The 26,378-nt window shown below is 44.5% G+C and overlaps 1 protein-coding gene and 4 non-coding genes across 5 annotated transcripts; all 5 read left to right on the top strand.

Annotated features, from left to right (window-relative positions):
- The first annotated feature begins 3,793 nt into the window (after window positions 1-3,793).
- Window positions 3,794-19,312, top strand: RPL17 (ribosomal protein L17). Its single transcript, XM_069626956.1, has 7 exons — window positions 3,794-3,816; window positions 5,265-5,317; window positions 5,396-5,436; window positions 8,432-8,566; window positions 14,808-14,906; window positions 18,602-18,793; window positions 19,230-19,312. The coding sequence occupies exons 2-7, from the start codon at window positions 5,278-5,280 to the stop codon at window positions 19,275-19,277; spliced, it is 555 nt and encodes a 184-aa protein (XP_069483057.1). The 5' UTR covers window positions 3,794-3,816; window positions 5,265-5,277; the 3' UTR covers window positions 19,278-19,312.
- On the top strand, window positions 5,099-5,164 carry LOC138512395 (small nucleolar RNA SNORD58). Its single transcript, XR_011281227.1, has one exon. It is a non-coding gene; the product is annotated as a small nucleolar RNA SNORD58 (small nucleolar RNA).
- Window positions 5,856-5,921, top strand: LOC138512396 (small nucleolar RNA SNORD58). Its single transcript, XR_011281228.1, has one exon. It is a non-coding gene; the product is annotated as a small nucleolar RNA SNORD58 (small nucleolar RNA).
- On the top strand, window positions 14,669-14,735 carry LOC138512393 (small nucleolar RNA SNORD58). The gene has a single exon (XR_011281225.1). It is a non-coding gene; the product is annotated as a small nucleolar RNA SNORD58 (small nucleolar RNA).
- Window positions 15,353-15,417, top strand: LOC138512394 (small nucleolar RNA SNORD58). Its single transcript, XR_011281226.1, has one exon. It is a non-coding gene; the product is annotated as a small nucleolar RNA SNORD58 (small nucleolar RNA).
- Window positions 19,313-26,378: the final 7,066 nt, after the last annotated feature.

Here is a 26,378-nt window from a genome sequence, read left to right as displayed (position 1 = left end):
ATCAATCTGGCTTCAGAGCTGCCAGAAGCACGGAAACTGCTCTCCTGAACATCCGTGAGGACCTGCTCTCAAACCTCGACTCCAACACTCCGTGTGTTCTCATTCTGCTCGATCTCTCTTCTGCCTTTGACACTGTCAACCATGCCATCCTGCTCAACCGTCTCCGTGATAACCTGGGTATCACTGGTCAGGCTCTGGCGTGGCTGACCTCTTTCCTTTCCAACCGACCCTCCCAGGTCCAACTGGGGTCCTTCCTCTCTGACATCTTCTTCTCTACCTGTGGTGTCCCCCAGGGATCTAATCTCTCTCCCTGGCTGTTCAACCAGTATCTGGCACTCCTTGCCCACCGCATCGTCACTCTCTGCCCCAACTTTCAATGCTATGCGGATGATACCCAGCTCATTTTCAGGCTACCCTCGGCCTCCTCCTCTCCTTCCCTCATCTCCGACTGTCTGTCTGCTATCCAGGAATGGTGTGCCGCCAATGACCTCTGCCTTAATGCCAGTAAGACTGAGATTCTACTCATCGGCACACCCACTCCCTCCTTCCCTGCAGCGCTCTGGCCAGCCTCGCTTGGCCCGCTTCCTGCTCCTACTTGCAAGGCAAAAAACCTCTGGGTCATCTTCGACTCCACACTCTCCTTCTCTCCTCATATTACTGACGTCTCTAAGAAGTCTCACTACCAGCTGCACCTCCTCAGAGGTATTCTTCCCTTCCTCTCCTTCCCCCAGAAGCTCACGGTCTCCAGAGCCCTGGTTCTCTCGAAGCTGGACTACTGTAACAGCCTCTATCTTAATCTGCCTGCCTCTACTCTCCGCCCTCTGCAACTCATCCAGAACAGGACTGCGAGACTTGTCCTTGGCCTCAAGCCCAGGGACCGTATCTCTCCAGGACTGAAATCTCTACACTGGCTCCCTGTGGCTGCGAGGATTAAGTTCAAAACCCTCTGCATTGTCCACAAGGCCTTCTGGGGCCTGGGGCCTATATACCTTCAACTCTCTCTTCCTAAATATCTTCCTTCCCGAGCCCTTCGCTCATCTGTCTCCAACTCCCTCAGGGTCAGCCGCTTCTCGAAGCAACGAGCTGGGGGTAGATCTCTCTCTGCGGCAGGGGCCTCCCTCTGGAACAGCCTTCCTGCCTCCCTGAAACTTGAGGAGAACCATCTTCGGTTCCGGAAGCACCTCAAAACCTTCCTCTTTGCTTCTGCTTTCTCTCTCCCTCTCCCCTGCTAATTCTTCACTGAAACTGCACTGAACCTGCACCTGGGCCACTCTCACCGACCTCGGTCCTTGGCCCAGCCACTCTCCACTTGCACTGCCTCCCTGGCAACCCCAGCACTGCGGGACTGTCTCTGCATCCCTTACAGCCCCCCCCCTCCCAGCACTTGTCTGCACTTACCTTGCACTTGCCACCAGCTGGCCCTATTTATTATTTATTTTTTATTCTACTTACCCTGTTCAGCACTTCCCCCTCTCCCCTTCCCCTTGCACTTTTTCCCTTCCCCCTACCCCTGTACTTGCGTGATCTGAATGACACCTGGCCTAGTAGGATCGTTGTCTGTCTTCCCCCTGTTCCCTCCTCCCTGCCTCGTCGCGCCTTGAAACACTTGTGTATAGGCGCGTTACAAATGCCATATCATATCATATCATATCATATCATATCATTTCTACAGAGAGATGGATCACAATTTGGAGAAAGTAGGAGAAAAACATAAAATTCAAATGGTCTAGATAGTAACATTTACATCACATCTAGAGTATACTTACTCGTTACTTGGATTGCGCAAAGTTTGTGCATAAGCACCATCATAATCCTCAACACGGACCTTGTGAGGCAGACTGCCCTGAAGTCATGCAGCTCTACAACGCAAAGCGGTGGTGTGTCTTCTTTGGCTATGTAGGCCGAGCATCAAGAATTTTCTCGGCAGCAGCAGTGCTCCACCTCGGTTGACATGACCTTGCAACGATTGCAGGTACACCATGTTGAAACATCTCCCATGAGACTCAGCTGCGGCTCATGCTCATGTAATTGATCTTGCAAACTATTGTCTGATTCCCCTACGTTTCGGCAGCCTTCTCTTTCCATTAGTTCATCCTCTGCATACTCAGGCTCGTACTGGTAGGGCTGTATTGTTGACATTGTACGACAAAGATTTAACCAAAACGCAAGTAACGAGTGAAATCAGTTCCGCTACTGTAAGTAACGGTTCGCAGGGGCTTCGTACTAGTAAAATATCTCAACCAAGTAGAAACGAGCCACAGGGGATCTAAACTAAATACAGTGAAACTGTTGACTAAGAAACTAGAGTGTTGCCTAATCAGAAAGGGTCTGTTTATACTTCTTGAGGAAAGCGGCGTCCTGCCAGTTCCATGGAGACACGTCAATAACTTACGGACAGAGAACGTTGAAACAAGACGTGCATTGGCATTGTGGAATGGGCCGAACGCGTCTAGTGATGTCAGCTTCAGGGGAGGGTGTTTTGATTTATTGCCGCGAGCGCACTTGAACTTAGGGCGATAGATCCACGGATAAGATTAGCACAAGATGGCCGCACCCAACACGTTGCTTTTGCGTGTGTAAAAGTGAGGAAAACTAAGGTAAGATTCATAGGAAACATTTTTACGATCGATCACTGTATGCCTATAACGACTTGCCAGAGCGATCGAAACAATAACATTTTTGAGCGCACTATTCCTTTAAGATGGGTTCCCTTCTCCTTCCTTTCCACTCTTACTTTGTTCCTTATTCACATCTATTTCTTTCTCTCAGCTTCTTCTGAGGAGCATCATTACAATCCATTGTACCCTCAATTTTTGGAACACACTGGAGCGAACCCTCACAGGTAAACAATTTTGTGAATGCTTTTATAACAAATAAAGTTCTCTTTGTTAAAGAGTGTACCTATATTATCCTTATGTAACAGAGCCTGTCACGGATGAATCAATTAAAGTAAACGATTTCATCTCCTGATCATTCCATGCTTTTGTATTCATATGTTGTGCTTCGCCTGCATACCCGTCCCCTACTTATAATTTATATACTTTCTATTTTGTCATTTAAATTGTGACCTTCTGCTTCCCTCTGTGAGGGCTATGGCATTAGAATGACTACTGTTATTTATAAAGAGCCCTTTGAAACACGTGCCTGTGTATAGGAGCTTTATAAATAAACAATACCATACCAAACCATCTATGTTAACAACCCAATAAAACTCTTTGAACTGAAAAGTGAAAGACTGGAAGGCAGAAGAAGAGAGAGAGATGGGGAAATGGAGAGAGACAGACAAATGGGAGAGGAGAAATTAGGAGAAGCCGGGAGACAGGTTATGTTGTGAATACGCTTACTGGGTGCAGTGAGGGGGGGTGGGGGGGGGTTATTAATATCGACCTCACGGCAGACGTGGCGGACATATTGGAAAGGGGACATGTACGTACACAAGTGCAAGCAATATTGTCATCTATGTTAAGAATATAATGTTCACAAAAGTCAATACATTGAATACCTATTTTCTAATAAATATACCTTTTAATGCGTTTTTAATGCATGAAAGTCTGTGTAATATTTGTACAATATTACTGTGGGTTTTGAAAAAAAGTGTCAGAGCATGTGATACACCGTGCCACTGTATGCTATGAATTGTATTTTTAAACTGTACGAAATGCAAATGTGTACGTTTCGCCGTGTCTGCACTGTATATTACGGAAGACTGACTTTATTTATGTTCCGCTTCACGTCTAGCTAAAGATCTCGCGATGTTTTAAAATCGTCATGACGTTCCCAGGGTGCCTTGCTTTCTCTCTTCCTGCGCGACCTGAGGTGAGTGAGACATGGCGGATGATACAGAGTGATGGATCCGGGGTTAATCCAGTAAAAATCTTCGGCATCCTCCAATGTAGCCATGTCGGACTGTTCACACTGTGAACAAACGTCCCCAGCGTGCGCGGGTAGAACCTTTTTTTTCTGCGCCGTTTGGGATTTGATCTGCAAGACAGAGACTTGGACCCGGCCGCCGTAGTTGTGTGAGCCGGCTGTCTAGTTTCTTAGTTCGCGGCATGGCTCCGCCTGAGCACTTCCTGACAGATCGCGAACGTCGACGCCCTGGAGAAAGACGTGACCCTGCCGGTGTGTACTGGAGACAGGCTATCTGCTAGTCGAGAGGTGGGTTGGTGCCCCCCCCCCCATTCACTTCTCGGCAGTGGCTGGTATATGGTTAGTCCGCAGGCCCCTAGTGATCAGGTTATGGGTGACCGTCACGGTGATCAGGTTATGGGTGATGGTACGAGTTTGTTAACGGAAACACTTGGTCATAATGTTTTCTTGAACCCGTTGATTTTAATGGGGGCGCATTTTTAGTGGGTGTTACTCAACTTAGTTTGCAGAGTGGTGGTACACCTAGAGTTGTGTTACGTTTATTCGGCGATTGACAGGATATGGCAGAAACCATATCGCAGCCCCCCAACTCGTGTACATGCATTTTGCTGCTTTTCACACTGTTGCTTAAGGTTTTTACACACACATTTTCAGCTGCTAGGCGTGCTAATAAGCGGTCTGTTTTTACTTGGTAAAATTGAATGCCTTAGCCGCCACTCAGCGTCGTGCCGAATCTAGCTTGTAGACAATCTGATCACACAAATCCCCGGTGTGCCGTGCTTACCTGCGATAGCGACTCGTTTCTCTGGGTATGTATTATCTCTGAGATAAGAAGCTTATTATAATGTAGCCCCCCAACCCCTATTGCGAACCTAAATGCAACGTTAAGGTTGCAGTAAGGACAGCTGTTTAATATGTGCCTTCATGTCTTGTACCAAAGCATTCCACCCTACTTTGCCGTTTAGAGAGTGTTTATTGGACAAGTGACGGCTACGCACGTGGCACCCCGTGGTTTTACTGAATTTCCGTTTTAAAAACAAAGATTTATTCCCGTTTTCTATTTAGAAACCCATCCCCAAGATAGGATATACTCTTTTTAATTGCATCTGTATACGTGTTTTAAATAGTATTGGAAGGGGGCAGGGGGTGCTATACCGACACCTCTACTGTATTAATACATCCCAGAGGCTGGTACGTTTAAATGCTAGACTGATGTATGTACACGTGGCTGCAATGATGATATTCTTAGGACACCTTTGAATTGATCGTGAAATTTGATAACGTTCTAAGCAGCATAACGTCTTAAATTAAGGGTGGACTTACAAAAATTGAGTGCATTTTATGGCAACCATTTAACTTTATAATTTTTGTTTCCCCTCTCCCCGCCACCCCAGTTAATCTCTGAAAATGGTGCGCTATTCTCTCGACCCCGAGAACCCAACTAAATGTAAGTTTACATGTGAATCGCGTTCACATCTTAAAATGTTTTTTCTTGGAGCCTAACAACGTCTTTTCTTGGTTGTAGCATGCAAGGCAAGGGGTTCAAACCTGCGGGTGCACTTCAAGGTACGTGAATTTGATCAGTGTTAGAAGATTTGATTTATTGTATTTGAGTGCTGCTCTAACGAGAAGCAATGGAGCGCTTTTACAGAGGTATACAATAATAGATGCATAACGGCGCTTTTCAGCGATAACAGAACAGATATACAGCATGGGTAGGATACAGGCTGTTCAGGTGGCACGAGATGGCCTAGATGATGAGGTGGGACTCCTTGGCGGTGCAGGGGTCATTTCTGAATTGTGAGAGGGGGGGCAGTCTGCTGATTAGGGAGGAGGCTCCGTTGTTTTTAGAAGTAATTGTGTTTGAAGACTCTTTTGCAGTAAATATTGTGTAGCATAAATCCTTATTTCAGTGGGGCACACTTTAGAACTAAAGAAATATAATCGTAACCATGCTGGCCGCCAGTGTCAACTAGTTAATGCAGCTGCAATGATGATTTGCTTAGGACACCTTTGAGGTTTTAATGAAACTACTTTGCTTTCTGAGCAGTTGCTAGGGAACTTGCGTCCCCTGCTCACTATTTTATGACCTAAATAAGGCAAGTTGATGGTGGCACATGGTTTGGTTCCAATGGAGGAACAGTACCTGCTACTAACTTAAAACCATTCAATCATGTAGTTTTATCATACGAGATTCAGCATTTAGTCTTTAATCATTATTCAAATCAACATTCAGAGGTCAATTGATGTGTTTACTGTATGTGTTGCCCAACACGTTTCGCGTTCTACTCTTCGTCAGGGGCTTCTGATCACAAGCTAGAAATATGAACAGCAAGGCATTTTGATTAGTAGAGCTTGCTAATAGCAAACGGACCCATTTGATTTGAAATGTTAATGTCACAAGACGTTATTTGGACCCCAGACATAAAATGAGCAACAATACAGTAGTTATGCAAAATAAGCCATTAGTGAGAGGAGTCGGGCCGTGACAATTCATTTCAGCTCGACCTGCAGTTCAGTTATCTTTACCTATTCAGCCTAAGAGAAATGCACTTGACCCAAGGGAACAGAGGACGACAAATTTAAAATGCCATTTTCATATTTACTGCAAACAAAGTAAATGTTAAGTTTCAAACTTCTCTTTTAAATAATGCTACTCGCCCCGCAAAAAATATACTCGACCATGCGCGTGGGCAAAGACTTTGGGAGCCATACATAGTTTGTGGTCATCTCAATTTTAAGGTACCTGGTATAAAGCAAAAGGGTGATAATATAGAATGTCTAGGAGTATGGGTTTGCTCATGACGTATGCAACCTGCAGGATACAGAACAAGGTTTGTCATCAAAAGCATTTGATCATGTGCATTTTCAAGTGTTCACTCGCCAATATGATGCATCTTTCCCAGCAAAATGAAATTTAGTTGACACTGACACTTAGATACACTAACTTAACCAATACTGTTAAGCATGGAGATGATGCAGTGTTTTACAGTATCAATACTGTGTATGCATTATGTAACAACTTACATTTTAGGCATGGAATTGCATGACTCTTTTAAAAAAAAAAATATATAAAGTTGACATCTTTTTGCCAGACAGGATATGGAAAGCTTAAAGCATAATAAAAGTATAAACCCTGATTACTTATGGATTGCAATTATTTGAAAAAGAAATTCCTGCCTAGCACTCCCCACATGCCTTTGGCATTCAAGAGTGGAGGAGACCATTACTGCTGCACTTTCTCTCTATTAGCACTTGAGGTGAACAGAGAAACAAAGGTGAATAGAGCACTGAGGGTAAGAGGAATGCAGGGCGAGCTGTGCTTTCATTGAAGAGGGCAACTTAAATAGCTATCTTTGCTACTCAAGTGTCCATAAGTATGTAACCTTCAGCTCCAAGGAGATGTTTACTGAATTCATTTGCTGTATATGTATAAATAAACAATTCAAACTTGATTCTAGTACCACCAAATCACATACTTAGCCTCTTACGCAAAGATATTGAGTCAAAGACCTTGTCTAACTGTTTATGGAGATAGAGGAAAAATGGGTACAAAAACCTAGATTCTCTAGTCGTTAAGTAGACTGGTTCCTGAGTGTCTAATGTGGAGTTTATCCAAAACATGTTTAAAATAAAATTCAAACCTCGTATCATAATCCACAATGCTACATGGGACGAGTATATTTTTCTTCTTGAGGAATTCAACCGTATTGTCTGCATGTGTGCTTTGTCTAGGAATAAATGAACTATGTTGCAATGTATTGTTAAAATGTTGTGAAACCCTTAACGAACTAAAAGCGTGTCTTAACAGCAGAATTCCTTGTTTGTAGTGCACTGCTGTATTTTTCACTGTGCAGTAATTAAACCGACCAGCGCGCCTCATGCCGCTGTGAAACTGATGTCAAACGTATATCTAATTACCCAATGAAATGTAGATAGCATCGGGTAATTAGACATACGTTTCTTTGACAACAAACATCAGTTTCACAGCGGCATGAGGCAAAATTACTTCCTCTGTTCATATTTCTTTGTAGAAATCTTGTGGTTAGAAGCCCCTGATGGAAGAGTATAACTCGAAACGCGTTCGGCAACATGTACATTAAACATGAATCTATTGACCTGAATGTTTAAAGACTAAATGCTGAATCTCTTATAATTTGAAAACTGTATGATTGATTGAATTGTATTAAATTAATTAGCAGCCGGTCCTGTTCCTCCATTGGAACCACGTGACACTAACCATCAACTACTTGCCTTATTTAGGTCATAAGATAGTGTGCAGGGGAGCGTGAGTTCCCTAATAGGGAACTTTTTTTCATTGTTTATATATCCTATATGCCAAGGTTGTGATCTTTCTCCCCTGCACCTGAAACACATTTAACTATCTATCCACAAACTACATGAGTACATTAAACATTTGGTTAAATTAACCCCGTTACCATATTACAAGAGGGTGTGCATTGTCAACTTGGTGTGGTCCGTTGGTAATGCGTGCCATTGAGCAATATTGTACTTCATCACATGCTTCCGGTGACTTTGTTTTTCCCTGATTTTCTTCTAGAATACCCGTGAGACGGCTCAAGCAATAAAGGGCATGCACATACGCAAAGCCACCAAGTACCTGAAGGATGTCACCCTTCAGAAGCAGTGCGTTCCCTTCCGTCGTTACAATGGTGGCGTTGGTAGATGTGCTCAGGTAACCTCTATCCCTTAAATTTATTTTCTGTTGATTGGCATGGTTATTTTTCAATGTCTTTCTCTATTGCCACTCATCAACCGATGTATGTATTCACCCACCTATTGTAAACTAACCTTAACCAGGTGCTGTCTCTGCTCAGGTCTCCCTCCTGCTCCTACCTTGCTTTTGCCAAAGCACAGGGGACTATGACCGACCTAGCCAGTGTATGTCGGGAAGACACCTTTCCTGTTCTGCTCCATTGCTGTGTATCATGGTACAGCTGAATGGTTCATAATTGCATGGGTGAGTGGGAATCCCTTTTGGGTTGCAGATGCAGCCTTTATCCCGCTCATCTATAGTACAGTTGGCTACCTTTTTTGAGTCTTTGTTGATCAGTAATTAAGCAGTGCATGCATGGAAATGTGCCCCATCCCATCTAGCCACCTGCACTGAAGTTCAGAAGCATCAGGGCTGTTGTGAGTTTTAAGGCTGCAAACGGTAGGTCTCAGGATTTTTTTGACAAATACTTTTTTGCGGCGGTCACCCATTGAGTAGGTTGGCTGTCGTTAAGCACCTTGGGAGTGGGGGGTCAACCAAGCTCATTTATAGAATTGTAACGACCTTGTCTGTGTGCTGGATCTGTTGTATTGTGGGCGTAGTCGAGCAGTTTAAACTTAATACCTTGTTCATACTGTGAAGCAGGCCACATAATTGTATAGCAAGACAGTTCATTGCATACAATAGAATACAGTGCAGCATGCCCCATATACATTCCTTATTTCACACTGACTGTGCCTGTCGGAATTAATTCACTCGTCCTGGAACTGACACTAATGGGGATGCATTACCTTGCTTCAGGCAGTTGACAAGTGGTAGAATGATTCCCCGTAGTACCCCTGGCCCCCATTTGCTGCTTGCACAACTGTCTTTGTATTAAAATATCAAACGCAAGTTTATGCACTGTTTGACCGTGCTCTTGCGAATAAAACCTTTAAGCTGTTTGTTTTTCAATAACTAGACATTTTATATCGGGCATTCATTTCAGTTTCCTGATTGGTCAGTAATCAACCTTGGTCAGTCGGCGTGCACCTCCAGCGGCAACGCTAATTCAGCCTGGGTTTTGTATGGGGGGGGGGGCAGGACTCGTATTTACTTGGAGCACCTGTTGATCTGCGTTTTAGTCTGCAGTCCAGTCTGCAAAATCATTTTAGAAACTGTTTGTCGTCATGGGGCTTGTGTGCGGCGCATTTAAATCTCTTTGCGGGCAACATAAGGCTCTACTGCTTGCCATTAACATATTGGCTATTTTTAGTAAAGGACCCTGTGGAGGTCTGGTATCTTCTCTGCTAACAGATGTATTGCATTTATAATGCGCCTATACACTTGTTTCAAGGCGCAACAAGGCGGGGGGGGGGGCAGGGAGAAGACTGATGAGGATTGCCAGTGCAGGTGTGCTACTGGCAGGGAGGGGACCTGGGCCTGAGATCGGAGGGTAGCCAGGTAACCAATGCCGTTTCAGATTCGGCCAGGAGATGGGAGAGGAGAAGAGAAGGCGGAAACAAATGGGGAGGTCTTGAGGTGCTTCTGGAACCGGAGATGGTTCTCCTCTAGAGATGCATGGAGGCTGTTGAGGGAGGCGCCAACAGTAGATCTACCACCAAATCGCTGCTTCGAGAAGTGCCTGACCCTGAGGGAGTTGAGCGAAGAGCTCGAGGGGGAAGATAGTTAGGAAGAGTTGCAGATATTGAGGTCCCAGGCCCCAAAAGGCCTTGTGGACAATGCAGAGTGTTTTGAACTTAATCCTCGCCACCACTGGAGAGATACGATCCCTGGGCTTGAGGCCAAGGACACGTGTTGCAGTTCTATTTTGGGTGGGTTGCGGAGAGTAGAGGCAGGCAGATTAGAAAGTGGCTGTTGCAGTGGTCTAGCCTGGAGAAAACCGGAGCGCTGGAGACGGGGAGTTTCTGGGGGAAGGAGACAAAAGGAAGAATTCCTCTGAGGAGGTGCAGCTGTTAGCGACTTCTAGGAGACAGTAGATATGTGGAGTAGAAGATGACCCCAAGGTTTTTAGTCTCGGGTGGGAGCAGGGAGAGCAATGGAAGCTCCTCTCGGATCCGTAGACGCAGCATTAATGGGAAAGAAGCCTGGTTCATGCATTCCCCCGGGTTAATGTTGAAGGATATTTTTGTACCGCGCACTATCATCACTGGAGTGGTCCTCTGGCGGTTCTGAAAGGAGGGTGGGGGGGGTTTAGTGGGGATGAGCTGGAGAAGTGCAAGAGAGCAGTGATATGCTGTTGGCGACCTCAGCCCGGAATTCCGTTGGCTGGACTTGGGGTGTTATACTGTCGGAAGACGTCATGTGTGCTTTGTTTTGTTGTAAGTTTGTGGTTGTTTGGTTAGAATTTGAGAGGGTGAAGTTGTTAGTGGGTTGGTTAGTAGCTTTCCTGTCTTGAAGTGAGGCACAGAGTTTCCGTATTTCTAATCCTGTGGTGTGTAGGCATCTGTGTATATGTCCAGCTCAGGGGCTGTATGAAGCTCGCGGTCCCTTTCCAATATAGGATCTGTTCATATGCATAACCTTGCCAAGTTGGGCAACCGGCTGCCTATGTGGTCCCAGTTTGCACTGGGGGCAGGCTTTTGTGCGTCCCTTTGCAGTCTAATCTCGTAGGACGGTGGCATGGGTAGGCCTGGGTTTACTCCCTCAATGTGAAGCCTGCTCGGCATTCATAGTCTTATTCGGTTGCTCAATCATGTTACCGCTTATACCCCCTTTGGTATGTCACAATGCTAACGCTTGCACTTATGACCAGGGGCTGCGTCTGCTTTCATTCACAACTCTTTGGTCCATGCCCCTGCCATTATCCACAGCTAAATTGGTGTGGCAAGTGCTAATGTTCACCCAACTTTATACAGTTATGATCTATAGTAGCATTTATCTAGCGGGTGATGGTTGTTTGGGAGTTGGCTAGGGACGCTGGATTCTGTCCTTATTGGTGTCACTCGTGTCCTATTATACTTGGTGTCGTCTCTTATAGTAAGTTTCTTTATTTGGTTCTAGATCGTCATTGTATTCCTAGATTTGTCATCCCTTTCATTGTGTTTTTCGTTTGGTGGTTTTGGTTTTTCAGTTTGCTTCTGTGATGTTGGAAGAGCCAGGTTTTTATTTCCCGAATTGTAGGTGGTCTTTAGTGTTATTTCTTTCGGGATGTAAGTGGGAGAAGGAGCCCCCAAAGTTTTTTCTTAAGGTATGGTTTTTTTTCCAGACGGATTTCGTTGCTTGATCGGAGTAGTCTCATTAGCTTGTAGATTGTTAGTTTCTTTTGCAGGAACTCAGCTCCTTATCCACTGATTGCCCTGTGTTATGCATTGATCAAGTTGTTGGTATTCACCCAATTAAAGACTTCGTTTAGACACTCAATTAGGGTTGAGTGATGGGCTTGATTGTCTTCGATTTTGTAGATGATTTGAGTCATGTGCATAGTTGTAGCTGTGATTTTGTATTAGTTGAAGATTCCGATTAGTGCAGTTTGGTAGAAGTACACTGGTGATAGTGAGGACCCTTGTGGTACTCCAATCGCTGACTGGTGGTGTGCATTTGAAGGGCTTTAACCAGACGGTTTCTGTTAGTCTGCTAGGAAAGATTTAGTCCAAAGTAGTGCCGTGTATGTTATGCCTATGTCTTCTAGTCTTTTTTTATTAGGATGTTGTGGCGAACTGTCAAATGCTGTGGAGAGGTCGAGCAGAATCCGGCCTGAGGTTGTCTGAGTCCGCATTTGGGTCGTCCCCGAATGACAATAGTGCTGTTTCTGTTCCTCTTGGGGGTCTGAAGCAGACATGTGCTTGGTCCAACGGGTGGTGTTTTTCTACATGTTGGGTTAATTTTTAGACACAGGTTTCCAGGTGTTTTGCTGGGTAGGGAGTCAGCCTGTAGTTGGACATTAGTTAACCTTGTTTGCCATGCGTTCTGCCATGGGCGGTCCTCTGCAGATGAAAGCCAGGTTATTCCCAGACAGACTGCTCCATCTATGCATTCTTGCCTCGGGCTGATCGGAACTTACTGGCATGTCTCATGTTAAACTGACTTATCCAAGTGCATGCACCTACGGGCTGTTCATTATAGTGCGCACATGCCTTTTCTGTTTCGGCCTGACCCCACTGGTTAAATGTTAATTGGCCCCTCCGCCTCAGTCTGCATATGCTCCTGCTATAATGCAGAAATAGTCCTCTGAATCAAATGGAAACCCCCCACTTGAACACTCCCTCTGCTTACCTGAGCAGAGGTTGGATTTTAACTTTTACCTGTAAGTTGTGACGCTTGTGGTTCAGGTTAAGGTGGCAGCAAGACTCCTTCGGGATGCCATCAGGGCCAAGTCAGAGTCCTTTCCAAATCTAGATAAAAATAGCATGCAACGGTATTACATTATATAACTTGCAGCATTGCCCCTTCTAAAGTACAATCCTATAGGACCCTGCCAAAAAAGGATTTTATGGGGCCTTGGTATTCACTAGACTTATTGGAATTTATTCACTTAGCCTTGGACTGTTGCGGTGGAGATACATGCCCTCGGTTCATGAGCCATACTCCCGCCGGTAGCTCGTGTGTCTGAGAGCCGTTGCTTCAATGTTGTGACCGGCTCTCAAACTGTTGCACCTCAATAGGAACCTTGAGGGCTGCGTGTCGCCTTTGCTGTCGCATGTCATACTTTTCCATCTACAAATGTAAATCCTGCCTGATTAGTCCTTGATCTCCCTGCCAAATGTTCACCTTGTGCTGGCCACTTACTAGTGCCACGGTTCAACAAGCAAAGATGGCCATTATCATGTGGTCTCCTGGGATGTTACTATTTGGCTTGAAAAAGTCAATCCGTGTTGGGTGCCGCAAGATTAATCTTTCACAAAGTGTTACTATATAGAAAAACATTGACCAGTTAGATGAAGGGTAACCTATTGTGGTGGTAACACTTGGTACTGTGCGTTTAACTTTGTCTTCGTATTTAACCTTGTTCTAATAGCGTTTCCGTATTGGAGATCCCGGGGCACATTCGAACAAGAGTAACTTGATTTATTAGTCCATGAATACTACTCTCAAAGTAAAAACGTTGGTGTTTTGGTGCTTACTTTACTTGGGATTTAAAGTGGGAAGAGGAAGCAAGAAGTGGGCGATGTGTTGGCACACAGAAGAAAAGGTACTTCTTTGTGGTAAGATATGCTGCACAGAGCTTAATTGGAGAGTGAAGCAGATTGGTTGCGGGGAGGTTGCCATGGAAGGTCGGGCGAGGTCTGCTGAAGAATCGCCTGGTGTTGGTCTCCGTGAGCAGCGTTGGTTACAAGAGTGCGTAAAATTCTACATTGACCTGTTGGCACACGCCAGAAAAGGAGTTTTTTTGGATGAAGTGGATCCTCCTATTGTGGTAGTTTGTGTTTTTAAAAAAGTCTTGCATACTTTTCACACTTTGTAGCTTGAAAAGATTTTTACTGTGTGCATTGAATTCCCCTGCATAAGTTATCTTTTATCAAGAATATCGCAGTGCCAGGGCTTCAACTTTTATGAGAAGGATGATCGGAAGCTGCTAAAACCGGGTTCGAAATTTGAGGTTCGATGCGCATGAGCTAAAATAAGCTCCTGGGTGTTGGGCATCACCTTATAGGCAGGAGCTACCGCAGGGAGCTAGGTGCTACCAGAGATGCAAATATATAACTTTTTGTATGATCATTGTAGATGGTTCTAATTAAGTTTGCCCTAGAAGCCAAAGTAGCTCCTAGTATCTTTCAACTAACCAGATTCTTGCTAGAAGCAGGATATGTAGCTCCCCTCAATTTCGAATCCTGTTAAGGGATGGAAAATAGTTTGGGAAATAGATGGCATGACTCAAGGATTTTTTAACGGTACGTTTAATTTTGACCTGGTGACTTTTTTGGATGTCTAATGACTCAACTGCCGCATTAACATGCTTGTAATTACCGCGGGGGTTAGCCTGGGGGTGTGGGGGGGTTTACTTCCAATTTGTAATCTTCCAATTGCACACAGTTGCATGTTCGACTTGTAGTGTCTTTTGCTGCAGTGCTACATTTTTTTTAAAATGCTGATATTTTCAAAATTGTTTCTTTTTATACATGGTTGCCATGATGACTACTTAGGACACCTTTGAAATAAGGATGAAAATAATTTATAAATTCTGAGCAACCGGTGCCACTTAGTACTTGCATGCAATCGCCCTAAGTTTTACTTATTTTTATATAAATGTATATTTTTGTAGGCAAAGCAGTGGGGTTGGACCCAGGGTCGTTGGCCCAAAAAGAGCGCAGATTTCCTGCTTCATATGCTGAAAAATGCTGAGAGCAATGCTGAACTCAAGGTATGTTTGTTTAAATTGGTTTTGATTTTCATGGTGCATAGTTCACTTCAATGGAACAGGCTCATCTTCAATGAACTCGTTCCTCCTTAATTCATTGTAATGCAGTGATATTAGTTTCCTACAAATACTGCCCTGCTTGTTAATGTAACCATGACCGATGCAAAATAGTTTTTGCTTGAATTTTAGCTGTAGCAGTCTGCTCTGACTTCTCCGTGCCACTGTTAACCTTGTATTCAATCTGGCAGGCTGCTTTGGAAGAGGCTACTGCGTGTCCACATGATGCATGTTTCTAACATGATTGCAAGCTTGCTTCACTGGCTTTACAATTGTTCCCATGGGTCCAAATTCTTATTCGAGGTTGTCCAATTAATTGCATGCTTGTCTTGTAGGTTGTCATTTTCTGCAATACCACTATTTATTAGTTCATGGGTCTACTTTATACATGGTTGCAATGACGATTACTTAGGACACCTTTGAAATAAAGATGAAAATAATGTACATTCTGAGCAACCAGTGCTATTTACTCGTGTGCCAGACGTTGTGTTTGGACTTGGATACTTCATTTCTCCCTCAACCCCCGTCTTGCTCTACCTTCTGGTGAAGTTCCTTGCTTGTTGCCCATCCCAACAGGCATTGTGCCCACCCTGTTAAACTAATGATGTAGTATTTAACCTTTCCATGCTAACTATTATTCAAGCTCTTAATTTTGAGTCTACCGAGGTTGGTGTGGCGCAGGGAGGGTATTATGAGATGAAATGGCTAAATTTACTATTTTTCACTAGGGTGTGGACCCCAGCACCTGGCCATGTAGGTATTTGTTGTGGGGGGTACACACTTTTCTTGTTTCAGGGGGGTGGGGGATACAAGAGATGCTGCATATACCAGCATCGCACACAATCCATTCGAGTACTGTGTAGGGGGCGTTACATAGTCACTTGTCAGTACAAGAGTCTCTGCAAATGATTCCACTTGATTATTAGCATGTATCTTTTCATTGAGCCACCCTGGGAGAGTGATCTTCCTTGTTTCATTACTGTTGTGTTCATATTTGGGCATCCCAAGAAACTGATTGCATTGCTGCACAGGTTTCTCATCGTTATCCCTAAGAAACCCACTAAAATTTCCTCAACCACATGCTGAGCCAACACAACCCTTTTGGCTTCAAATAGACTTTTAATACTCAAAGAAAAATCTGGTCTTAAATAGCAACATGGCCAGGGTATAAAGGACATCTGGGAAATCCTCTTGTTGCAACGATACTCCCACCGCTAGAGAAACTGGGCGTCCAATTGTTGACCAAGTGCTTAACTTTAAAGATTAGTTTTAATGGGCCTAATATTCAAACATTATACATGGGTTTTGTGCTTGGGCTGCCAAGCCAACCCAGCATCCTGTAGAGGCAGCGCCTCTGCATGTCCAGAATTGGGCAATAATGTTATGGTGTTGGTACTGGCCAAATGGAGGTTGCTGAGCAGAGTTGGTGGTAGTGTGGAGTCAGGGAGAGGGTGGGATGAATGTGGATGCGAAGGCAGCAGCTGGCCCTCGTTTCATAGGACGGATGTTCGTGTAAGACGTTGGCAGGGCTGGAGGAAGTGCACAGGGCCAAAGCGATCCAGCTGAGATGAGAATGGTCTGGCCAAGAGTAGATTGACCAGATGGCATGTGGGGCGTCAGAATGGATTAGGCCGTCCAGCCAGTGGGTAGAGCTAGAAAGGATCATGGAGAGGGGTGTAGTGGTGCAGAGGTCAAGTAAGAATGGATTGTAAACCTTCTGGTCACCCTGACAAACTGGACTGGTGTACTTCTCTAATGGGATAGTGGGATGACTTTTTTTAATGTAAATATTTATTGATATGTTTTGGAATTGTTTGTAAAAGTTTACAACGGCATGAACAGCCACAATTGTATTACCCAAAAAAACACGGTGACAGTTAACTTGGGGGCTACTTTTTCCTACCTGGCGGCTAAAACCTAGACCACCTCCTGAAAGAAATAATAAACACCACAGAACTAGTAAAAACCTGGCTCTTCCAACACCTCAGAACCAGATGGAAACAACTGAAATAACCATAAATACAAAACCAGTTGACGGAACCCATGATGCCATTGCCAACGCCTAGAACCGACAGCCAACAAGAACAGATACAATGTAGGGCGAACCGGCCACCAGCAACACAATCTGGACAGAGCAATAGCTAACAAGTTTGACACAAACGGGCAGAACTACTGACCTTACCCACGACCAAGCATCCCCCCTTGACAGAAATGACTAAATGAACCATGTATAATCCCAATCTACACAAAGGGGCAGAACTACTGACCTTACCCACGACCAAGCACACCCCCCCCCCCCCCCGACAGAAATGACTAAAGCAATCTATTGTGTCTGCAATATCCGACTTCTCTTGCCAGAACTAGTACTATTGAGGCTTGCGCAAGTAGAGCACTTCTTGCACACGTTTCTCCATGTCATTTCCCTCAGGCTCTCAGACTATTCAAACTTCTGTTTCCCAAGTTTCCCCACACTATGCTTGACGCAAGCTCCAGTCTTAACATTCCAAAGGGCTCTTCAGGCATAGCTCCTAAACTTCCCAATGGTCTGTAATATGGTGTTGGCTTCTGCCATAAAAGACTTGAGGCACTTCACCTCTTCAGTAAACTCTCCATTACTTGGGCTGGTTGGGTCAGCAAGGCACTTTTTGGTTTGTGGGGGTGTCTGCCATGATACAAAGTTTGGCAGACTACCTCGGAGGCTCATACTCTTCTGGTTGTTTTGCTCTGTAGCCCAAGACCATGGCCCAACTTTACTGTTCAGAAGACTAAGATCTATGTAGGGATGGATAGTTCAGACCAGACAGTTGGCCCTCACTCATGTTGAAGCTAGACCATATTTGCCCTGCCACATGTCATATTCTGGGAATTGGTCTACAGAGCTCAGGGTTCTATGCAAATTCCACGCAGGCCACTTACCTGGGTCCACTTTTGATGCCGAGAAATGGTTTTTCCGCTGCTCCTCGTGTTGGTGACGACCACAAACACATGTTGCATCTGGTTCCGTCAGTATGAGCAGAGTGCATCCTCCCCTTGTCCCAGGCAGCTAAAACAAATGTGGGATTATCCGGACAACCTGTGGGTCGAACAAAAGCTGCCTGTCGGTAAAAGGGCAGGGGTTAAAACTGAATTGTCATAGGCTCAATGAGGGGCACTAGTTATGGATCCTATGCTCTAGCATAGAAACCCCATTTGGTCTCGCTTATTTAATTTCAACGGTGGGTGGGTTATGGTCATCTTTGTGTGCAGGGTATTGCGAGTAATCACAATCTGGAAGTTTGAGGCCCCTGACTCTACATTCATCCTTCACAAACACATTTGACTTATCCTCCGACACCGTACTGCGGCTAAAAGGCAATACATTGATTTACACATTCAATCCCTTCTGAAGGCAAGACTGAGTGCTGTCTTGGCCTCCACCCTATGCTCGTTTCATTTTTCAGTGCTCCGCTTTCCGCTCAATGTTTGTTTGCAGACTATGGTCGTACTGGCTGGTGGGTGCACAGTACACCACTTAGTGGATACAGCTAGCTAAAACAATTTTAGAAAAATTGTGAAACCCATTCAAATTTTCATCCAGTGTTGATTAGGATGGCACTTTGTGGTTTAGAAACTGATTAGTATTTATCCTTTTGCTCTTTTAGGGTTTGGATGTTGATTCTCTGGTCATTGAGCACATTCAGGTGAACAAGGCACCAAAAATGCGCAGGCGTACTTACCGAGCTCACGGACGTATCAACCCCTACATGAGTTCTCCCTGCCATATTGAGATGATTCTCACAGAAAAAGAGCAGATTGTTCCCAAACCAGAAGAGGAAGTTGCAATAAAGAAAAAAGTAAGCATCCGTGTGTATTTGTGTGGGTGGGGGCAGGTGGAGCTTGTGGTCTGATATCCGTAGAAAGGATAAAATGAATGGAGATAGGACCATCTTTTACCGATATCTATTGCAAATTTGGGACATTTTTCTAAAAGGTGTGAGGTATGGGTAATAAGTTGGGGTGTGGGAGGCACCGCCCCGATGCGCGCTCCCTCCCTCGAATTAAAAAAAGATACATTAATTTCGATCTTTTCATGGACCTCCGTGGCCAAGTAGTGTGGTTGTTGGGTTTTTCGATGAACCATGGATTTTCTGGGTGACTGTTAGTGTTAAAGGTGTACATTTAATGTTTGGGGCAGTTTCCATAGCGTTGGGAATAGCTGTCTCACGTTCACGAGTGGTTTGTTATTTTTGTGGTTTTAAATTGCAAGTAATCCTGTTTCTTTCTTTACAGATATCGCAGAAGAAACTGAAAAAGCAAAAACTCATGGCTCGGGAATAAATCAGCAGGTGTTAATAAAACTGAATTCAAAATCATACTGTCTGGGTGATATATTTTGTGTTGAAGTACGTTCCTTTTTGCATTTCTGTGTATCGGATAGTAAAGGTGTTCGGCATTGGTGTGAAATTCTAAAATGTTGTCCCCAGATTTTCATTCTTGTACGATAGCCAGATAAGGTTTTTTTGCAATGAAAAGGTAAACAGAGTGAAGGGTCATAAACATAAAATCGAACCTATTCTGTGTCAATGTACAGGATTGTTGCTTCTTATGCCTAATCTAGCTGTTCATAGCGGCTGGTCGTTCCCACTGCCTATTTTGGGACTAAATATGGTTTAGTCCTTTACTGCATGTACCTGCTTCTTACAAGATTATCTGTTATTTAATTGTATGAACGTTCACTTGTCTTTTTTTTCTTTCTCATCCCCTTTGAACTCCTTTGTAGCACCGTGGCCCACTCTGGTCACCCTAATTGAGGGGCAACAGCGTAGGCAGGTGGGATGCTTATTGGGGGGAGAGGTGGGGAAAGCCTGCGTCTTACAATGCAAACCAGAACATATGCTGCCTATGGGGGTGTTTTAAAGCTCATTTCTTTCAGAAAATGATCGCTATTGGTACTACTTGGCGTTTGACACCTTCCATGCAAACGTGATTTCATTAAATATACATTCTACCTGCCTTGTTCAGAAGCTCACATCACATTTGCAGTTATCCAGCTGTAACGCACACTAACCGTTGAAATGCTTTCAATTCACTGTCTGGTATCGGAGTGCATGGTTGGTGGTGCTATAGATTGCTGTAGCGCCACCAACCAATGAAATTAATACTGTTGGCGAATTACTGAGATTTTGCAGTGAAAACCTGTTATCCCACAGAATGTAATTAGGTTTAACATTCATAGTTGCCCAAATCTGCTCATAGGTTGCTTTCACAGGTTCATACAATCTAGAAACCTAGTGTTAGCTGGAATGTGGTGTTTACCCAGGAATGACACCTGCAGTCATGAACGATAACGCCCATTTCACTTTAAGGTAGATCAACCTCATCAATAGGACAGGGACTAGTCATTTAAACTTGGAGGTTTAGGACCAGGTAAGTCCAGACATGCCAAGTAGAGTCCTTGCTCTTTCGTTTCGACCCTTGATATCCTTTATGGGTTGTCATCCTCCAGCTCACTGGCCAGATTGTACCTGCTATGACCATTTGTGGCCCTTCAGCGGCTTGATTTGTCCTGAGGAAACCACCACTACCTCTTTTTACCGCGAATGTCAATGTTCATCCCTATGGACATTCCCACCCAGTTCCTGGCCAAAACACCACCTCATAGGAACTCTTGGCTCACTCTAATCCAGCTTTGCCATCAAACTTTACCAAGATCCCACCATTCCTCAGTCTTCAGAGTTGGACCTGATGGTAGCTGTAAAAAGCTATTGGTGAAAAGGGTCTTATGGGAACGGATTATAAGCACTGCATATTGTTCACTGAAGTCATGTTAACCAGCATTGACCTGGCCAATAGGCCAGGCACTGCTATTGAACCCCTACTATGGTGTCTGGCAAGTGTCTTTACCTTATCTGCACATGCCCAAACTGTTGGCATTTCCAGTGTTTTTTTTTTTTTGTCCATCGTTTTGAGCCCCCCACCAATCCACCTCAGACTAGTTTCAAGCAAATCTAGATATGTACACATTTTGTAGACCTCAATTTATTTTGAGACGACCCAAGAATTACTTCAGGGGAACTGCAACCAACACAACTAAATGAACTGGAAATTTGTGAAAACTGGTACTTAAACGACATTGCCATGTATTTATCAGAGGAAACCTCTTTGAAACCATACTCCATGTATTGAATGTCACCAATGTGATCTTTATAACAAAGCTGTACCGGAGGACGAAAACTCAGCAAAAAAGACTGGACTCATCGACTTGAAAAATAATTCCATTGTAATTACTAAAATGGCAGATAACATTTATGAACCGGAAGTGCAACATTTGAATGACACCAACTGCTTCATAAAACTGAAACCATCCCACCCAAGGACTAACTAAAGAATGTCAATCAATGAGCAAGAACTGGTATGAAGTAAACATCAATACTTCTACTACACGTAACTATTCCCCATAATGCAGACTATATATTTTGTCCTGAAGATCCACAAAACATTTCTAAAATGCCAACCAAGCAGACCGATGATGGGATAAGATCCCTCGTGAGAGAATATCTATCTCTCTTGATATGCATTTACAGCCACTAGCTTCAATCGCATCATTTATAAACGATACAAAATATGCCTGCCCCAACAAATGGATTTTTTCTTGGCAGACCAGCTATATATTGGTGACATTGGGCGTAACGTCTACGAGCATTCCACACCAAAAGGGAATCCAAACCAGACTTAATACTTCCGAGCAATTTTGTATCGCGCAAAAAACCAGATGCTGATGACAATGCTCAAATTACCACTAAAATGTTTTGCTTCAATGATCAAATCTACCAGCAATGACTAAACTATGCGATTGCCCGTGCTGGATACATCTGCATTCAGACGCCAATGTATTTTGGGGTGCTATATTGATGACATGCTAATGATTTGGGATGGGGACAAATTGTCTATAAATCTCTGCCCTTGCCCTCCATTTAACTGCTATCCTCTTTCGAAGTCTGGAAGGAAAAAGTTCAAGAAAGAAATCCAGGCCTGCACATCACCTATGTCAATGCTTCTTCCAGCAGACTGTCACTGACATTTTCTGTCGTCCTCTCGCAGGACCTTTGGATTCCCCATATGGTCTAGTACTCCTTGCCATATTTACCATCCTCTAGGGGTATCAATGTCTACCAGAATGGCACTCGGCCCAACCGCTGCCTCCTTAATGGATGGTTTCTGTCTCAACTTCCTTCTGCAACTCCACCTTCTGCCACACCTCTGAACCCTTCACCATCACTGCCACATTCCTGTAGCCCTCCTCAGAAGACTAACCTCCACTTAGCTACCCTAAAAACTCTGCTGTTGAACACTCCGACATCTGCCACATCCTTGAAGACTGACGTCTTTGCTCTCACTGAGACGTGGTTCATGGCCAGCACTGTTGCTACCTTGACACTCCTTGCAGAGGGCTACACGATTCTCTCGTCCATGCCTAACCGGTCATCCCAATCTCATCCAAGGTGAGTTCTGCCCGGGCTCTAAAGGCCTTTAATACAGGCGATTTATCCAAGTTTTGACTCATTAGTTGGTAAAGTGAGTTAGGGATGATAGAAATAATTTTGAGTACAGACAAGCGAAGCCCGTTGGACCCGAGCCCACAGCGACCGTTCCCCGCTCATAACGAATTGCTAAGATGGGTACTGCGTTAGGCACGCCCAAAATACGCCTCCAGATTTTCCTCATTCTATTCAGAACATTGCTAAATTATCCGATCTTAACTAGGCATAAATCAACTTGGGCACTAATCGATTCGGGTAACTTGGGCTTCCAGAGGTTTTGCCTTTATGTAGGAAGATCTAATTCGTGTTTTTAATACATCTTGAGGCAGAAAAATGGAAGCCCAAGTACCGTACTAAATCTGCCAACCTCAGTGGCATGGCTCCCAAAGTGCATACATGACCTTTAATTGTGCCCTTTTTTTTTTAAATGCACGAATCTTCGTGTTAATTGGGTTAATAACTAGCCCGTTGTGATTGGCAAAAGATTCAAAATTCTTTAACTATCTTTGCAGCCCAACTTTAGTGCAATCAAATATCAATATGTCGTCGTATATATTAGGCTGACAATTTTCTCATTGCCGATCCTTGGGGCAACCACCCCCTCTTTAGTCAGCAAAGTTGTCACCTCTGAGAAGTACTGGTTAAATAGCCATGGGGCCAGAACACACCCTTGTTTCAACCCCCCGTAAGATCGTATTCTCCAGGATAGATCCCCTTTTTGATTTAATTGAACCTGAATACCGTACTTTTCATAAACCCCAGAAATGGTTCTTGGCAGCCCCTCGGGCAGGCCCTAATTGGTTAATTTGCCCCACAATCTGCTGCGGTCGATAGAATCTAATGCGGCAGTTGAATCAATCGAGGCCATATACATGCAGCCAAGCCTCCTCCTGTATGCACTTCAGATCCAACCCATTGTGGTCTAATCTGCTGCTTCTGGAATTCAAAGATATCTCCACCAGGCCCACTCAGAGCTCCTGGAACACTGCACATGTGATTCCCATCTTCAAGTTTGGGGGCAGGACTGAACCTAATAATAGTCCAATTTCACTCATCAATGCAGACTAATCTCAGCATTTCTGTTCTCACTTGGAGTCAGCATCTATTTACCACCCATTGAAGAATTGATTCAATGGGTGGTAAATAGATGCTGACTCCAAGTGAGAACAGAAATGCTGAGATTAGTCTGCATTGATGAGTGAAATTGGACTATAATTATTAGGTTCAGTCCTGCCCCCAAACTTGAAGATGGGAATCACATGTGCAGTGTTCCAGGAGCTCTGAGTGGGCCTGGTGGAGATATCTTTGAATTCCAGAAGCAGCAGATTAGACCACAGTTTACGGTCTTCCTTAAAGGTAGCATTTGTGAGGCTTTAGGGCCGGGTGCACGAGAGGACTTGGATCTTATTATACCATGGATAATGACCAGGTCTAAGTGGGGATCCCAAGTATCGTTTCTCTTCATGGGATATTCAATCGGTGTATTCATCGGGAGCCCAATCATCATTCACCCAGTCTTGTTCAGAGATGGAATAGTTGGGGTCTTGCCCATTAATACAATACTAGAACGTGCTAACAGCTCTAATCAAGATGCCAAGCATCAATTCTGCATCTTGTAGGGTGATAAGATTACGAGATTTAGAGATTCCTATAGGCCTGTCTCACTTTTCTAATTAATTCATTACAGATTGCCTGTTGAAGGTTATTGGACCTTATCGTTCGGATTTCCCTCAGACCTTTTTGCTTCCGCTGATTCAGCACTGAAGCCAGGAGTATGTCTAGATAATGATTTACATCTGCTCCCCTGGCCTGCCCCAATGTCTGTCACTATTCCCCCAACAAGTTTTTGGAGCTCATTAGTATTGAAACATCTAATCTTCCAATCATGGGAAGACTGATCAAGTGCACTCCTTACCCTTGCATTCAGCAGAAATATGTTCCGGTTAGACCATTTGACAGCGGTCCCAGCCACATTGGCAATTACTCAGGGTTGGATCGGAGAATCCCTGGTTTTTTGCAGCAGATCAAATGAAGCTGTCAAAATAGTGGTCACGCCATCAGTTTTAATCACCTCAAGACTGGCAGTGGTTAATAAGAAAAGAGACAAATATAATCAATCATGGAAGAACGTGTACCTCTGTGCCCCTATTCCAGACTAATGGGGTTGTTTGGTTAGTGGATCTTCCCACCAGTGGGTGGAGACCATGACCCTCAAGCCCTACCTTCCACTTACTTTGCTGAGACCCCACGAGACCCCACCAATTGAATCTTTGCAGTTCCATAAGGGGCCCTGTTGGTCACAATCTGCATTAAAATGGCCGAGTGCCATAATTCTCCCATTCAGATTTCTCACTCCAGGAATCTATGTTGTCACCAATGGTGTTTAGGAAGTCATCTAAGGATGCAGTCCCCTTATGCCAATATATATTGAGGAGGAGCTTAACCCTATTGTCGCAGGAGCAGAGTTTGATTCCCAGTGCCCCAAATGGAAGATTTTCAACTTTATCCCCAGTTAACCCTGATGAGTTGTCAATTGCAGTCATCAATTTCCGCCCCCTGCCCCCGAGGGTCTGCCACCAGTGCTTTCTTTCCCAAATACTGTGAAGCCATCAAGGGTAGGGGCGGTAAGCCATGTCTCCCGTAGACAGTTTGCCAATCTTAATTAATTCACGCATTCCTGATTGGTGAATAGATGCGAGTTAACTCGGGGGTTCCAGGATTTTACCGTAAATTGGTTCTCTTCCCGGGCAACTGTCGCACCCAGAGACTTATCATGGTACCAGTTTTTGCCACAAGGAGATCTTGTGGCCCTATCTACCTCGTTCATTGCTCCTATTTCCAACTTATTTAGAGGCCCCGATTTTATAGTTAGGTGGCAAATTGCCACTGGGAATGCGACCCTTTGTATATCGTTAAGAGACCACCAGAGAAAGTGGTGGGATTTCTGAGAAGATGTCAAAATATTAGCACGGTTTGGACAGATAGTAATAGTTGGATACTAGTTGCTACTAATCTGGATTCGATATGGTGTGCGTTTAATCTCCTCAGGCAGAGGCCCCATGTCTGAATGGCCCCTGTTGGCAGGTAACCTATCCGATTTACCCGTATTAACCTTTTGGGGCAAAGGAACGTCCTTGGGAGGGAGATAGTCGTTGTAGATTGTCCTTTACCCCAGCTGAAATTCAGGGATGTGTAGCTGTGTCTGGGATGTCTAACTCGACCACGAAAAACCTTGATTTGCCCCCACCACAGCACTCATTCACTTTGGGTACCCCAATCTCGGGTGCACCAACAGTACCAGATGTAGGGGGGTAGCCCCTCAACCTTCTCTTGATGGACTAAGGAAGTAGATCTACCCGTCCCATGGTTGAGCTGTTCTTCACCTGAGGTGGAGGCCCCCCTTACAGGGTCCCCAAACACTCAATTTGTTCAGAGTCCCCGAGGGGTGTACTGTTCCCTCCCAACAATAGCAAGTATTAAAGTGGGGGATTTGAGATGAGGATAGTACAGCCAAACTCTTAGTGGAAGATGGTTTAAATCCGTCCTTTAATGGATTAGTAGCACATGGTTCCTCGCTCAGATTCTGAAGTCTGTAGGGTCCTAGATAACCCCAGGCCTGCTGTCCTCACCTGCCGCCACTCCATCAGCGGTCATTTCCCATCTAGTCTGTTTGATTCATAGAATCCACTTTCTTAGCTACTGGTGGTAAGGGCAATATTGGGGATTCTAGTTCTACAACGGGAGACAGGCCAGCGTGAAACAGGGAGATGTGGGCTGTTCTAATAGATTGGATCCAGGGGTAAACCGACAAGAGCCAAACGGGGTTTCCGCAAAAATCGGCTCCAGTTAGGTTGGCGTTTAACCTTGGGCATTTCATTAGTCAAATCATCATTCTCAC

Source organism: Ambystoma mexicanum, chromosome 6p (genome assembly GCF_040938575.1).
Source record: "Ambystoma mexicanum isolate Mex_15411 chromosome 6p, UKY_AmexF1_1, whole genome shotgun sequence".
Lineage (NCBI taxonomy): Eukaryota > Metazoa > Chordata > Amphibia > Caudata > Ambystomatidae > Ambystoma > Ambystoma mexicanum.
Note: the sequence above shows the minus strand (reverse complement) of the source record. Positions and strands in the feature narration are given on the sequence as shown.